This window comes from Catharus ustulatus, chromosome 1 (genome assembly GCF_009819885.2).
Source record: "Catharus ustulatus isolate bCatUst1 chromosome 1, bCatUst1.pri.v2, whole genome shotgun sequence".
NCBI classification, from domain to species: Eukaryota; Metazoa; Chordata; class Aves; order Passeriformes; family Turdidae; genus Catharus; species Catharus ustulatus.
This window is the reverse complement of record NC_046221.1, coordinates 17,908,822-17,925,923: the sequence shown is the minus strand read 5'-3', so window position 1 is coordinate 17,925,923 and position 17,102 is coordinate 17,908,822. Positions and strand designations below refer to the sequence as shown.

At 38.7% G+C, this 17,102-nt stretch overlaps 1 protein-coding gene across 2 annotated transcripts in view; it reads left to right on the top strand.

Annotated features, from left to right (window-relative positions):
- The window catches only part of KIAA1217 (KIAA1217 ortholog), a 234,233-nt gene that overhangs the window by 148,149 nt on the left and 68,982 nt on the right, over positions 1-17,102 (top strand). For both annotated transcript variants that reach the window (XM_042779128.1, XM_033054271.2), the window contains exons 4-5: positions 5,032-5,230; positions 9,869-9,962. In XM_042779128.1, the coding sequence (XP_042635062.1) occupies positions 5,032-5,230; positions 9,869-9,962 (293 nt within the window). The remainder of the gene's footprint in view (positions 1-5,031; positions 5,231-9,868; positions 9,963-17,102) is intronic.

Sequence of the window (17,102 nt, the reverse complement as noted above, 5' to 3'; positions counted from 1 at the left end):
TTTAAACAAAAGCTAATTGTGCTTAAAGTTCTCCTGAGTGTGTAAGGTGCCCTGCATGGAGATCATTGTTAGCAATATAACCATGATAACGTGGTGCTTAGTCAGGGTTAGGTCAGCACTGGCTACGTGATAGAGGTGCTGAGGGATGTGAGCTGGGTGGTTTCCTGACACCTGCATGACATCAGCTCTTGCCACAAGGAGTAAACCTTTACAGTTGTAACTCAGGAGTTATGGTCTTACCAGTATGGGTGCTGTGCTGGCCCTACTGTGGTTATGCAGCTCCTTGCTCTAAAGCCAGCCTGGACCCAGGTGAGATTCATCCTCACATTGAGAGGGCATGTCCTCAGCTCCCAGGTGGGTTTTGCAGCCCAGCAGCACTGTCTGAGCGGAATGCCTTTTTGTGGAGGTGGTGTGTGTGCCTGAGCTCAGAGCTGGCTGAAGGGCAGGAAGGCTGTGCTGGGCACCCCAGCCCAGCGCTGATGGGCTCAGTCCCTGAGTCAGTTAACTCTGCATCTTCCCTGGCACTGTGCTGTGCTTCACGTGGATCTTCCCTGAGAGAAATTGTGAAATATTTTGCACATCCTGCCACTGACCCTTGAGAAAGAGGCAGCAGAAAATCTGGTGTTTTGAAAGAGCTCTGTATGTAGGGAAGGAAAGGGCAGTCATGTGTGTTCACAGGATCATCATCAGATCTGGGTTTGATGCTTGTAAACCTTTCCATGAACACATTCTCTTGAGTGTTTAATTTCCCTTCAATAAAGCATTTCTCTTTGTTGACAGGAATGTTGTGAAGCAATTTGTTACAAGGCTGATGTTACTAAGGCCTACATGTAAATGTTTTCTGCTGTGGCCTTTGTTTAAGTCTGTGGTCTGGTAGGGTGAAGAACGATCAAAAATTCCGGAGGTATTTCTGCAGCTAAGTTATACTACATGACAAAGGGGATGGCTTTACATTATAGTTTGTGTTGTGGCTGTAGGACAACTCACTGCTGGCAGTAACTCAGAGCTCTTGGAAGTGGGAACCTCAGCATTGTCTGATGTGCACTTTCAAAGCTGTAGAGTGGTGTTACCTCATTCAGTCATCTTCATACATGCTGTCCTAGAGCAGCAGGGAATTTCATAGTCCTCTTTGATTTGTGTTGTATAAAAAGAGGCACAATCTTCATGTTTCAGGTAAATCTGTTGTAACAGAAGCATAAGAAAGTGCAAGAGGGACTTGAGGGCCCATGGAGACAAGAACATCCCTTGTGTTTGTCTTTCCACCAGCTTTGCTGATGTATGTGCCCTAACAAAAACCATGCCTAAGTTATATTCTATTTCTTCTTGCTTTAATCTCCATGGGAATGATTTTTTAGCTGAAGGTAAAACACACCTCAGAGCCCCAGCAGCTTACATTAACTGGAACCTGCAGGTATTGTCAGTGTTCAGAATTTTACCTGAGCAATGTGTGAAAGAAAAATATTGGAAATTATTTTAACTAATGGATTTTGAGTCTCTTTATTTTGTCATGCTCAAAAAGGATTTTTAGAAGTGAGCAGTTAGTTCTGTCAAATAGGAAATGCCCTAAAGCATTGCTGTATAATGATATGGATCAGACAACTCAAGAGGAAAGGAGTAAGTTTTTTTTTAAGAGCATGTGATGTAAACGAGAATAAAGAAAAACATAATTTATTATGCCTTTGAAAATATCTTTTCTCTCTCAAGTGAGATGGAGGCCAAAACATTTCTCCAAGTAATATGTTTAAGCCGTCTGTTTTAAGGCATAATATGCATATTTGCTTTGAAAATTCAGGACTCAAGAAAACTGTGATTTTGGTTTGGAACAGTATTTTGTGGGAGCATTGAAGCACAGGCAGAATTAAGACTGTTCTGCAATGATTTCTACTTGCATATAAGGAAGATTTTTCAACTCTGCCACTTACGCTGTGTAAATGGTTTCAGTAGCTCAATATTGAGTGTGGTTTTAATGGTCTGAAATGCAAAGCTAGCATTTCTAAATTTTGCACTAACTTTTAAACTGGGCAGTAAAGAGAGTGACAGCCAGCTGCAAAGCTGATATGCAAAGCCTGTATTTTAACCAAATAATATATATTTTTTTTGCCACCAAATCCAAGAAAATTTAAATGCCAAAACATTGACGTTTCCTTATGTTCTTCATAAGAACTGAAACCTATCATCAGAAATTAGTATTTCTTTGCATATTTTGGAGAAGTGAAATAAATGCAATCATTAACTTGTTTAATTTTTTTTTTGCAAATGAAGTCTGTTTCTGAATCCTAAAGTGTTTCGCTGCATAGAATATTTGAGCACTAAAAAGACAGGTTTACCTAGAAGAACATAAAGAAATACATGATGTCTCAAATTATAATAGAAAAAGAAAAAAATAGTTTCATAGCTCATTAAATATTGGCATTAGAAATAAAAGTCATAGGAAAACACCTCTCAGTCTTTGAAAGAAAGCTAGTTTAATTTCAGACTGAAAAAGTTTTTCCAGAGAAAGGAAAAGGGAAATTTGTAGTAGGATTCATATGGGGTTTGACTGCAATATTAATGAAGAAAGAGATATCAGCTCTTGATAATAATACGAAGATTAAGTTAACAGCTCTGTTTTACAAAAGCAGCCTAATATTAAATAATAGTTAGGTAATGCTGAATAGTCTGTTTGGTATTCAGGAGAGCTAACATCTTCCTTCCCTAAGTGCAAGCGCAATTATCTGCCCACTGATAGTAGAACATCTGACTGTTTCTGCCTTCCTTTAGAGCAATTATGGACAACATAGGGACAAAAATATCAAAGACTAAAGGGAAACAGGGCTCAGCTTGAAATGCCTTCTCTTTTTTTTTTCATTAATTGCCTTTGTATTCTAGGACCTCAGCTTTTCCCACTGCTTTCCCTCTGTGTTTGTATCTCTATTTCCACTGTGTTTGTATCTCTACAAACTGCCCGTCCTCTTGCTGATGGCTTTCAAATGTGACTCAGTGACTTACCAGCTAAATTTTGTGATTAGCTTAGATTTGCTGATGGCTGATGGCAACTGCACTGAGGGCCTTGTGTTCCCAAACCTCCTGACTATACTGGTCATGGAAGAGCAACATTACAGTGCATCTACACTGCAACTGCTGAATTCAGGTTGTGTAAAATGCTCTGCCAGGCTTTAGCCCACTGGTGTTAATTATTGATCAATGTAAAGGCCTGGCAGCACAGAATCTTCCCAAGATTGGACAGAATCCAGTAGAGGGTCACAAAGATTATTAGCTTGTTTGGAGCCTCTTTGCTCTGACAGAGCTGGGTCTGTTCAGCTTGGAGAAGAGAAAGCTCAAGGGCAGCGATGTCATCAATGTACAAAATAATCTGAAGGGAGGGGGCAAAGAAGAGCCAGGCTCTCTTCATTCATGCCCTGTGAGAAGGCCAAAGACAATAATCACCAAATGAAATATGTGAGATTCCTCCTAATATCAGGAAACCTTTCTTCACTGTGAGATTGATCAAGCACTGAGACAAGTTTCCCAAAAAGGCTGTGGAGTCTCTGTCCTGTAAGGTATACAAAAACTGTCTGGACATAGTCCTGCACAAGTGGCTGTAGCTGTCCCTGTTTGAGAGGGGTGGGGGTTGACCAGATGGCCTCTAGAGGTGCCTTTCAACCTCAACCATTCTGTGATTCTGTGATCTGCCATCTTTTTACACCACTCTGGAAGTCATACTGCTCCGTCTCGTACAGACAGCAAAACAGTAAAGGTGTTTCCTGCTGGGACAATGCAGTGTTATACAAAGACACCTGGGATGGCTCAGAAACACCACAGTGCACTCAACTGGGCTTTCCAGTCCCCATTTTCTTGTATCCAAAGTAGTTCAGCTAAACACTTGCTTGTGAATCTACTCCCTAGTGCTGTACATCCCAGGGAATTGCTTAGTTTAGTTGCAGTCCTGTGGCAGCTTGTTTCCTGCTGTGCAGGTCCTAATAAACTTCCCACACTGGAGATGCTCATGGGAAGATCTTTTGGTTTTCTTTAGGAGCCAGATCCAGCATGGTTAGAACTCATCAACACTATCAAGTCCAGACTGATTTATTCTGTTGACTGAGATGGCTCTAAGTGCTTTAGTCCTTGGAGGGCTTTGGAGGTCACAGTGGCATGGCACTGGGCTGTAGCAATGTTCATGAGCCACACTCATGCAGTACTGGCCAGTGGAGTACAGACACCTGCTGGTGGTACTGGAGTCAGCATAGCCTGGCAGGGCCAACACAGGCATCATGAAAGTGGTACTTCATATCCCTTCCCTCAGTCCCCGGTCTATATTATTCATGTTTCTTTCCATTATTGAGCATATCACAGCCTCCCATTCCCTGAAAATAGCTGTATCAGAAAGGTGTTCTGTCTCAAGAGAATAAGAATGTCCATATTTTGCAATTCAGCATCTAAGATTACTTATGTTTCTCCCTGAGTACTAAGCATGATTATTAACACTGCTGTGAAACTGAAAGGTTCCAAAATTGCTCTTGTTTTTTTGTGGCGTGCCTCAGTTTTGCTCCTGTCAGGAGTTCCACCTGAGGATTTATGCTATATAATGCCAGCAAATTGAACTGTGAATATAAAATTCCTTGTGCTAAAATGAAAATCTTGGTTTTATTGATTAGTATGAGATTATGTATAAGGAAAGCTGGGTGCTATAAAAGGATAAATTTCTTTCTCAGATACTTTTTTCAAAAGTACCTTGTGATTTACCAACTTCCAATACAGAGCAAACTTGGACTGTTTGAGATCTTCCATTAGGATTTATCTCACTGAAGTACAGTAAGAGGCATCTCATTACTGGTACAGACACATTTATCAAGGATGAATCATATCATTGTTCTATGCACTATTCCAATAGTCTGTTGAAAAGGAAAATTACATATGTGCTTTATTTTTAAAGAGTGTGATTTGTTTTTTCTCTTTTCATTATGGGCTTGGTCTGTGTTCCACATAGACTTTGAAACCAGATCATTGCTGTGCATTTAAGATTTTGTAACTTCCTATTACATTTGCTTGCAGGTGTATTATATCTTCAGTATGGAGATGAAACAAAGCAGTTGAGGATGCCAAATGAAATCACAAGCACAGACACAATTCGTGCCCTTTTTGTAAGTGCCTTCCCCCAGCAGCTGACAATGAAAATGCTGGAATCGCCCAGTGTCGCCATTTACATCAAGGATGAGAGCAGAAACATATACTATGAATTGTGTGATGTGAGGTAAGGCATGGAATTATAGCTACTGGTTTCGTGGGGTTGGGGTTTATTTGTGGTTTTTGTTTTGTTGTGCACTTGCACACAACAAAAGAAAGGAATGGGGTTGATAAGTATCTGACAGAGTGGCCTGGCACATTAAGGCATGTTCAGTGGTATCTGAGTAATCCAGGAGGTCTGGTCTAACAATGCCTTCAGCTGTAGGTGCAATATCCATTGCACAAGCCACTGATAAATGGCATGCCTTGTTGAAATATTTGTATAATATACAAAGGTTCACATATTTAATATGTTTATTGAATTTTAACAGGGACAAATTCATTTAAAATACAGAATACAGGGTAAACATTTACGGAAAAGCTGGGTTGTTTCTTTGCTGAAAGTGCAAAGCCTGATCTCATGAGCCTGAAGTAAGAAACATGAATGTCACCGATGTCCTCACAACAGTGCCACTGGAGCCTTCCAACACAGACAAAGCTCTGTGGCACTGGTGACCACTGCTGCAGCCCCACCACCTTCCTGTTACATGTCAGGATGCAGCAACTGATGCAGTCACTTCATTAAGTCAGAGTTTGGTCAATAAATGGTTCACCTTTCTATCCTTTAGTTTGTGGGAGTGCAGCTTCTTAATTAAACAGGTTTCTTCAGCAGAAGTTCCAGGGTCTCAGGGTCCCTAGAATGTCCCAAATCATGCATAAATAAATCTCTTAGATACACCTCAGACACGTTATACTTTATAAATAAACTGTGATAAAAATGAGGAGCATAAGAAGATGAAGAAGAGAGCAGAAAAGCTGTTTGCTCTCTTCTAGTCTGCCACTAATGCAGGAAAATTTTGTGGTGCAGGACAAGTGTACTGTCCACTGCTGCCTTGTTCCTTCTGGAGATCGTAGGGCTAAGGTGTTCTTCCTTATCATGCTGTAGTTAAAAGAGCAAGTGGAGCTTTTCTAGCCCTTCCCCATTCAATTCCCCCATTCCTGTTCTCAAACCTTGAAGTGCACCACGCTCCATTTCTCACCTCTGTCTTGCTTTCCTCAGGCTGTCTGTCCAGTGTCTTGTCATTAGGTAGTCCCTTGGATTTCATTTTCTTTTAATCTTATTTGCTTTGCAGTCTGCCACACCCCTGTTTGGCCACTGTAATGCCTGTGTGAAGACCCATCTGATTTTTTTCAATCAAATATCATCATCTTTCAACACGTACCCAAGTTTCTTATACATCAAACAGTTTATTCACAAGATTGGATCAACTGATTGGGTTACGATAGGGGTTACCACATCTCTGTTGCCAAGTGCATTATTGCCAACCATCATCTAGCCCATTGGCTCCTTCTCTCTCCCTTTATCCCTCCATCTTCCCTTGAGTTTCAGACTAACAGTTTATAACTTCATGCCCTTGAGAATGCAGTTGTTGATTATCCTAATGCCACTTCACCTTTTTTTCCCTTGCTCCCATTGTAGGCGTCACTCTGCCAGCCTCAGGCCTGGCTCAACCCCAACATCTGCTTCCTCTGTTCCTATGCCTGTATTGTAGAGCATTTCTACAGGAAATCCCACAACCCTGCTGACTTCCTCCATAACAAAATTCCCTCCTTCAGTTCTGCCAGCCTTCTCATTTAGGAAACCTCAGCAATTCCAGGTTAATGGAGTCCATAACACGCACTACCAGCTGCATTTTCACCACCTTTGAATAATCCACAACCATTTCTCCATTTCTGTTCCTTACTCTTCACAAGATGTTGTCAGTGTCTCTCTCAGAGAACAGATGAAACGAAGCATCTTTTTTTTCTTCTATGTTTGCCATGTCTTCCTTCAATCCTCTTCTTTCTTTTCTTTAAACAGGGGAGTGTCAGTCAGGTCTTTAAGCTCTCCATCTCCCTCAGAGGCTGCTCTATGTTCTTCTGTGCCTTGCATTAAGCCATCATGCTCCCTTCCCTTTTTTTAATTTTATTTTTTCCTTTTTTCTTTTTGGTTTTCTTTTTGTTTTTCTTTCTTTTTATTTTTATTTTTATTTTTATTTCTTTTTCTTTTTCTTTTTCTTTTTCTTTTTCTTTTTCTTTTTCTTTTTCTTTTTCTTTTTTTAATTTTTCCTCTTCTTTTTCTTCTTTTCTTTTTTTCCCCTTCTTTTTAATTTTTTTTTTATTAATCACTGAGGACAAAGCCCTGTCTTTCTACTTATATCAAGTCTTTTTCTTAAAGTAGTTCAGAGCTCTGCATCTAGTGTAGGCTTCAGATTTTTTGATCCAGAACATCCATATTTGACAGTCTTTCATTTCCCTTCACACAGAGAAAAACACTTGTGTAAATCTTCAATTTTTTAATAGTAACTGCTGTAATTGTCTTTTCTTGGCAGTTGGCACAGGTAATAGGCAATCTTGTGTGCTCTTACTCATTCAAATGAAGCAACAAAGATCATTCTCCTAGTTTGACAAGCAGACTGTTCTGCATGCATTCATTTTTCACTTGTCCTCTGACTGTATCTCCTCCATCTCATTAAACCACTTGTCTTCATTACGAGGGCTCCTCCAAGCCCACTTCAATGCTACTTTTCATTTCTTGTTGAGTACCAAGTGCCATCTGCTTCCACTTGGTGGATAATGCCAGTTTGAATTCTACATCTTTAATTTTCAAACAGGTGCCTTCTGTCTCTCTCAGGCAGCCCTCTAACGTGCTTGGAAGGTGTTCTCCACAGACATCTGCAGAACCACTGCCTTGGTCTCCTTCCCACTCTCTCTGTTGCACTGCCTACTCAGAGCATGGTCCCAGGATTTGTTTACTGCTCCTCTGGTGGAGAGACTATGATCTTCTGAGCTCTTTTTGTTCCTTATCTTCCTGCAGCTATTCTATTGTCTTTTGTGCCTTCTCTTCACCTTGTAAGCTGGGGTAAAGTTGTCTTCCTGGGGTGTTTACACAGCACACACAGATCAGTGAGGCCTTTGAACATGCCAAGGGCATCTGGGAGCTACTGTAATGCAAATTATAGTAATAATAAAAGTACAGTAATATATACCTGTTATCAGTAATGTTTATCTCAGAATAGCAACATGAGGTGAAATACATTTATATCAGAGATCAAATGCCTAGTATTTTGGTGCTTTGCCTTGCAGCAATGTTTTACTATAAAGAGTCATGTTTCTACAAGAAATATTAATGGAAAACATCTTTTTAGAAACTCCAGTTGTTTGAGATACCGTCTCATAGCCATCAGACAGAAAAGACAGCAGATAAAGTGCATTTAAATGAGTAATATGCCATTTCTTGAACAGAGGATGAGAGAGCTTGCTTTGTATCAAGAACGTGGTCCCAAGTTTGAGGCAGACAGTGGTAACTGAGACTCCCCATGCAGGTCTCAAAGCTGAAGGGTCACATTTGCAAGATGGAAAACAGTTTATGTTACCATAAATAATTGAAGAACTTGAACTTGCCTCTAGGTAGCTATTTTCCTATGCAGCCTACAAGTAAACACTCATAAATACTAAACTTCTCATCAGCCCTCCAGTTGTTAAACACAAGACACTGATCTGTCTCTTGAGCTGCAGGGTTTCTTTAATAACTACTTGACATCTACAACAGCAACACAAGTTCTGACTAGCTACCCATTCAAAGCAATCACTGGTTGTAATATGACATTGTAAGAAAGAAATTGGACCTGCCCAACAATCCTGCTCTTCATTTTTAAATTATAATCCAAGTGATTAAGATCAGTTCACTAGACTCGTAGCTGCACCTGGAGGAAAGGAATTCGGTCACATGTGTAAGTAAATTCTCTAGAGATCACTACAGGGAAATGAAAGGAATCGCAGCTCTGAAGGGATGTAAATGAGCATAGATTGGAGGCTTTGCTACTGATTAAATGTGAACCAGAAATCAGCAGAGCTCAGGGCAAGTGTCAAAGCCATAAAATTACTGGAAGGTAGGTCTTGAAACAAAATTAAAAACTGTCATCTCTTTCCTAAATGTAGTAGTTAAAAAGTTAACTAATCAAAGACAAAGTGCAGAGTCTGAAGAAAACAAAAGTATTTTTGTAGGCTTTTCATCTAAACTCTTTCTGTGCAAGCTTTCATCAAAATTGATTAATTTTTTTCTGCAATACTTTTTCCCTTTAAAAACTGTCTTTATTATAGATAAAGTTTAGACGAAGAATTTATCTACTACTGAATTTTTAGCTTTTGTGGATTTTTTTTCAGCTTTGTGAACAAGCTGATAATTAAAACTTCCTCAAGAATAATTAGAGTTAGAAAGACTGCTTTTCTTTTGATATTCTTGCTTCTTAGAATAGCAAAAATTTATGTGGGCTGAATGCACAATAAAACATGTAAATATTAACTAAATCCTTTTTGAGTGCTGTGCAAATGTTGAAGTTCTATTGTCTTCAAAGTGTTTTCACTCTAAGGCAGGATCTTGAAAGAAACTTAACACTATCTAATTTTTAGGGGTGTGGAGTTCTAGTGAAAGAGTGATACTTCCCATGGGAAAGAGAATCAAAGTAGGCTTTTGTTTGTTTGTGTATGTCTCCGTTATGGCATTTACATTTTTCTTCTAGATCGACTGCAGACCTACTATGTTTGTCTGTTACCTGAAACTTTCAGGCAACAAAGTAAATAAAACTACTTTCATCTGTTGTCCTTGCTGATTCTTTAATTCCAGGAATATTCAAGACCGATCTTTCCTTAAAGTTTACAACAAAGACCCTGCACACGCATTTAATCACACTTCCAGAGCTGTAAATGGAGATATAAGGGTAAGTACTAATGCTGCATTTATACTCTTTTTAACTCCAGCTTTTCTGCTAAATGTTTAAACTCTGAAATGTAATATGTACATAGCAATTCAGAAAATCAGGGGTATACATACAGAAAAGGGAATAAATAATGCTTGTTGTAATGTGTTTTAACTGCTTTTCTTTTTCCAGTTGTTTGCCCTGGGCATTAACTGGTTTTTTGATCTTGTTTAAATGCAGTAAAGCATGTGAAGCAAGACATAGCCTTTAATTATGTATTTTGTGATACAGACTGTGCTTGGAGTTTTTACAGCTTCCTATTCTGTGCTTCCAAACCCTTTACAGTGAAGCATGGCATGATGTTAGTACACTCCAGCAGCAAAGTTCCAGCAGGGATTGGTTTCCACTGTCTGACCATCTGTACCTCACTTCAAGTCTACTGAAACTCTGTAAATTATGGTTTTGGATAGGAAATTCTGATAAATACCCATTTGTATAAATAGTTTTGTCTTTTTCAAAATTTTCTACATGCACAGGAAAAGGATGAGCATATTTGTATTTTCGGGTCAACATTTTGTATCAGGAAACTACAGAGAATGCATTTGAAACATTTGGTTTCTCTCTCTCACTGTGTCTGTCTTTTGCTGCATGCTACCTCCCACCTTGGTGCCAAGAGGGCAGGAGATGCAGCTGTGACACCTCTTCCCCCCGTGTTACCTGCAGCTGGTGCTGCAGCAGAGGGTGGTGGTGAGATTACACAACCTCATCTCCTCCCCACCCTTCCTAGGTCTGTCCACAGGAAATAGTACAACCTATTTAACTCCATGGGGCAAGAAGAGAATGCCACCATTGTCCTACCTGCTTTGTGGTTTTTATGTCTCTTCCAGAGCTGATTCAACGGTGCAGAAAATTTCCTGTGATTTCCTTAACTGTGCATTTGCTTCTTGGTTTCATTCCCAATTCTGAGCATGTCTCGCTGCTTTATTACTAATATTTTGTGTAAGTACTTTTTGTGTTTCAACAGTTAAAGGCCACAATATTTTAGAAAGATTGAAATAGTTTATTAACAGGCACTATTATCAACCACCTCTAATTTATGCACTTCAATTATAAAATGGTCCTTTGGATAGGTCAGAAATCTAATTACTTGATTTTTCACACTGCTGCACACGCAACATGAGAAAGGAAATGGATGTACTTCAAAGGGAAGATGTGATAATTTTTTGTGTATTCTATAACATCCTGAAATTCTTCTGTTCTAGTTATATTCCTGTGGCAGTAACTGGACGTATCCCATACATCTCATTCATATTCAAAGGCATGACATACTGTCACTGTGCATTTTGACGTTAATGCTTGTAACTGTGGCTTTATAAAATTCAGTTATCCTGTTCTTGTTCCATGTACAAGATGCTGAAGGTATATACTGTGGGTTTATTTGTGTGTTCTAGGCCTGTTTGAAGGTACTATTGTAGTTAACTACATGTATTTGAAAGTAAAAATTACTTCTTTGGCCCTCTTCCAGGCATTTGCTGCCTAGCAGAGTTGTTTTGAACACAGGTGCTGCCTCTGTGCAAAAACTGCAATTACCTGAATTGCTTATTTTGAAATCCTATGTTGTACAACAGATAAGCACACTCAAAATCTCCTGATTATATCTGAGTTAGCACCTTTTGGCCATAACTAAAAACCAATGGTGACACAGTGATGACCTTTTCAGAGGTGGAATTTTCATGGCATAACATTGTGCTTTACTTTACAGAAATGCAAAGACACCATTTTGAAGTTCTGTGTATCCAGCAAAAGAGCTATTTTCTTATTTGGGTTTTGCTTTGCATTGGCAGATTTCTTGTCTTTCTGGTCTGAGAGGTGAAGTCAGAGCGAGGATGTTCATAGGGGCTTTGTGGAGAAACATGCTAAAGTCTTCCCTTTGATCTAGGTGAACTTCTACACTTCAAAGTTAGGAGCATGGAAACAACTGATTTCTTGAGCTCAGAAATACCAAAACCTGTTTTTCTAAGGATGTGTGTCTTTTGGTTGGGTTCTTCTTATGCAGCAATACTCAGATCATAATTGAGGCTTTTCCCAAAGTAATAACACTCTCCAATGTTCATCCTCAGGAGTCCAAAAGCTGGAGCCCACACTGCAGCTGTTCCTCTCTTTGGCAGGAGTACAGTAGGAACTTCTGTCAAATCACTAATTTGGCAAAATTTATAGCGACATAGTAGTCTTATGGTTTCTTCTCATTGGTTAAATCTGGCTGGAATTTGCATGGGGATTCACAGGTTATTGGTTCAACAGAAAAAAACCCCACCAATAACCAGATGGATTATTTATCCCTCTTTCCTTTGCAAACCAGAGTAAAGGAGGGGGAAATGTGAGGGTTCTAAGTGAAAAACGTGTACATTTTATGTACTGTTATTGCAGAGTACCCATAAGATTGTAGAAGAATCTTTGCTTCTTATCTCTTCTTTCGTGTTTGTATATCTTTGCATTAGGCAAATTGATGTTCATCAATTTTATGTGATACATGAGTGCTAAATTCACTACAGTGAGGAGGAGGGACCATGTGCTTGGCATCATGTTTAATTGTTTCAAAATACCTACAGAAAAGCAGCTGATTGTCAGACCATTGAAAAACAGTATTTAGAATGTAATGAATTAGTCATTGTAAGTATATTTTTCCATGGTGATACTCTGAGTATGGTTGTATCTCCTGTCATCTGTGAGTTAAAGCTTTATTTTCTTGATGATTGGAAAAGTTTTACCTTTACAGATTCTTCTACTGTTTGTCTTCTTGTCTCTTTGGAATGTTTATCCCTAGGTTTGATGACATTCAGGCTTCTATTCATGTGCTTCGTAATAATTTCCATGTAACTGACTCAAAATAATCTAAGAAAATAATGTTAGCTGCCAGCTTGAACACCTGTTTTAACTACCAAACAGATGTGAGACCTGTATATGAATTGGCAGGAAAACTTGAAGTATTAAGTATTACCCATATGGACAGGAAGACTCAAAATGTCCAAGAAGAATGTGGGATCTGTAATTTTCAGATCTTTTATTGGACCATTCAGCTTTCGTGTCCATTAATTCTAATTGTCCTGCTCTTCTTTGTTTCATGCTTTTTTTCTAAGTGGGTTGTGTTTGGGAAAAGGCTGAGGGTCCAAGCAAGCTCTAAAGGAAAGTTTTTCTTGAAATCCTTTTGCTTACTGATATTGGCCCTTTCCATCTCAAAGAGCATGGTCTGTTTGACAGGTCTGCCATGTTGAATGCTGCTAAGCGAGAAGTAATCACATAATGCAGCCTCACTGAATATTTGTGCATGTGTTCTTCCTTTTTTATTTTTCCTCTCCCAAAATGTACTCTGTAAATGTGAAACAGTTTGGGGTTTTTAAAAAAAATATATCTTCACATTGCTGCCTTCCATTAATTTATTTATTCACCTGAGCTGGTATCGTTTATCAACACTTTCTAGCTCTCTGTGCAACAATGCTTTCTTCTGAAAAAGTACTGTCTTATGAACAAAAGTTTAGATGGTCTGTTTTTCCCCCTGGCATTGTTCTGAATTGCAGTGTAAATGCATGCACACAGCCATGCTGCTCTGTGCCCTTGGAATTGCCATTTGTGATTTGCAGAGGTTGGGAGGGGAAGGCTCTGGCTGGCACTGTCAGCCATGGGACACACACTGAATGCCAGGACATGGCTGTAAGGAACTGGCACTGGGGTTTTGGATGTTGCTGAGTGAATTCACACAGCTCCTTTCATCCTGGGCTGATGAGCTGAAGTGATTCCTCCACTGAATGTGAACAGCAAATTTTCTGTCCTAATTCTCTACACCCTCCTTTTCTGGAGTGGCTAAAGGCTAAAGAAACTTGAATTACAATCTCCCCCTTCTATTATAGAAACTAGTCAGTGTTTCTGGTGGCACAGCTGGATACTTATAATGTTGGCTTTTGCAGTGGTTTGTTTTGGGCTTCACCTACCAGCCAATTTTGAGAACTGGGAGGGAGTTTTTACTTCATAAGAAACTAGTGGTTATTTTGCTTGGAAATCGTCTTCTTCCCATCCACCTGCCTTAAAATCTGTGGGGTACGCTTTATTTTGAAGTGTCCTAGACCTGCCATGGTTTTACTTAATTCTCTGATTTGCATAAGATCTCTGCTGGGTGAAGTCAGAATATCCAAAGAATGCTTATAGTGGCTGTTGTTGTATTGAGGTATGCTTTGAGGTGTTTTGGATTTTTTAATTTTTTATTTTGAGACTGTTTCTCCAAGAAAGAACAATTAGGGCAAGTTGAGTCATAGCTGAGTTGGGGCAGTGCAGGGTAGCTGGAAACTCCACATTTTATGGGAATTACAGAGGCAAAAAGCTGATAATGTTCCTGACAGCAGTGGGGGTTTTGACTGCCAGGCTGAGAGGAGATGAGTTAAAATGAGTTGTATAGGAAAATGAGGCAGATATTTGGTAAGCTGGGTAAACTTGTGCTAAATAGCTTTTTGTTATTGAAAACCCATACCACCAACTTTTCCTTTTTACCCTGAAAGTGACTGGTTAGCAGGCTGCTAACATTTTAACTCTCTAGAGTTAGATACAATGTGTGAACTTAAAAACACCCTACAAGTACTAGAAACCCTCAAACAGCTGCCAAGAATTTAAGGCTTCCAAGGAGGCTGAAATTCAGTAATGCTTTGCAGAAAATATAGAGAAATAATAAAAGCAGAGTCGTTTTTCTGTGTTCTTAAGATACCTGTAAACATTCATCCAGCATCTTTAACTTCTTCTAATTGGATACCTTATGATCTTAACATCAATAAACATAAAAGTTGCAAATGCTGCCAGTTATATCTTTATATTGCATACTACAGCTAAAAAAAAATAAGAGCTCTTTGCATTACATAGAGGTACTTGGAACAAAAGTATTTATTGGAAAATAATTCAAGCAATAAATTGGGTGAATGCATTTTAGTACTAGGTTGCCTATAGGACAGCACTTATATAAGTTGCCATGTGTTTTCCTTACTGATCCTATTACTATAAAACTTTGTTTCGTTTTGGGAAGAAAGGGAAAAAAAAACAAAAGGAAAGGGCAATTGCTAATACCTCTATTATCTGATAGAGACCTTCCAAATGATACAAATCTCATCTCTCCTGCTGTTTTGCTGTCTGCTTTTTCTAATGCTCTTTTTGTCATTGAGAGGTTATGACAACATAAGCCATATTGTATTTATAAACATCACGTGTTTCCTTGATATGACTTGCGGTGTCTGCCAAACAGAACACATGGAAGAAACATTTCTCATTAGCTCAGCATTGGTTTTGGTTATGCTGATTTCCGGGACAGGAAAAATGCCTTCCTTACTCAGATTTAACTTTCATACAGTGGAAAGAAAGCCTCTGAGTGTCCATGAAATCTCCTGAGCAGAGACGCTGCAGCTCTTTTAGGCCACATACTTTGTCTGACGGAAAGAGAAAAAGCAGTTTATTTTAAAGAGCAGATGTAATGGCACGTATTGCTGATACTAATTCTGAATTAAAATACCTGCCAAAGTCATCTAGAAACAGAACTCACCAAGAGATGTAAGGTAAGATGATGCTTATAATTAAGGATATATAATTCCTTTTTTCTTTTTGTTTTTTTTTAATTTTCCAAACTAAAATACTTTTTCAGATAAACTAGGAATTTCAATTAGAACTGTTTCTTCTTCCTTCAGCTGTGTGAGAAAATAAATGTTTAATTGTTCTTTAAATCACCAACCTCAGCTCTTACATTTTATGTCTGTTTTCAAACTTTCATATTGAACATGAACAGTTATTTTCTGACTTTCTGCTACAAATCTTGCTGAAATCGAAAATTTAGAATTTATAAAATTAGCCTCTGATGTTCTGGATTTTCTTTTGGTAATATGGATTTTATTTACTTCTTTTGCTTTGAGTGGGTTTTCAGTAGTTACCAATTATTTATGCAACTACAGACCTGCAGATACTGAGAAGTACCTGCATCAAATCAGTCTGTGATGAGAGACTGTAAAGGTACCTGTTCTCTTTCATTCATGTGTCCTTTGATATACTACACCTACTGCTGTGCAAAGCCTAAATTAGTGAGAAAAGGTTATAATTATAAGGAAAAAAATACTATTTTTGTTTTAGCTACACATAAAACAGTATATTAATCTCAAATGTTTTCTAGCCCAAAGCTGTTTTGTTTAAAGATACTGATCCTGTGTAACAGCTGGATGGATACTGCACTGTGGCTTTTTTAATATGATGCCTTTTTGCTTTGGTGTATTTTATTTATTTCACAAACATTAGGAATAGTATTATATATATATATGTATAGGGATAATATGTATGCATAAGGAATATAACCTTGTAGATACTATTACTACACTAACATTTTAAAATATACTTTTTAGGGTCTCTTTAATTTTCAAATAATGAGGGTGGATTTTAAGTTTATGTGGAACTGCTGTTGGAATAAAGTGTCACATTCTTGATAGAAAACCACAGAAGGAATATGAGCTTGCCACACCCCTGCAATAATCTCCCAGTTAGTCTGAGAGGAGTGTCATATGGTAGATATCACAAGCCAGTTACCTGGAAACTTCCAGGGAGTGGAATTTTTATGGGGGAGGGTTCTTTATTTCCCACTAACAGGCCTGTAGTCATGCTGGTCTGCCTTTCATGTTGAGGTTTGCTGAGAGCTTACCCTGCAGCTGATGAAGTTACCCACAGATCTCTTTTGGGTGAAGGTCTTTCCAGCCCTTCATTAAAACTAGAAATTTTATTACTCATACATCTGAGGTTCTCAGGCAAAGATTTTACTGCTTTCAGTGAGAGCTTGCCCTGAATAAAAACATACGGATTGGATTTGAGTCCATTTTTTATTATCTACTGGTTTCTGGTTTTGTTCTTACTCCACCTCTTTTTACATAATACTTCCTTGTGCCAATTCTTTAGAAGTTTTGCTCTTTTTTTCCCCCTGCTTTCCTTGCTTTTAGTAGAACAGTTTGCACTAATTTGATTGCTTACTTGAAATTCCTAATAGTTGATAGACCCAGATATTGCCAGAGCTCCCTGAACACATTGATAGATGATAAAAATGCTGATGGCTGTGACCTCCCTCAAGAGGAGAGGAGGTCCTTCTTTCCCTCCTTTGTA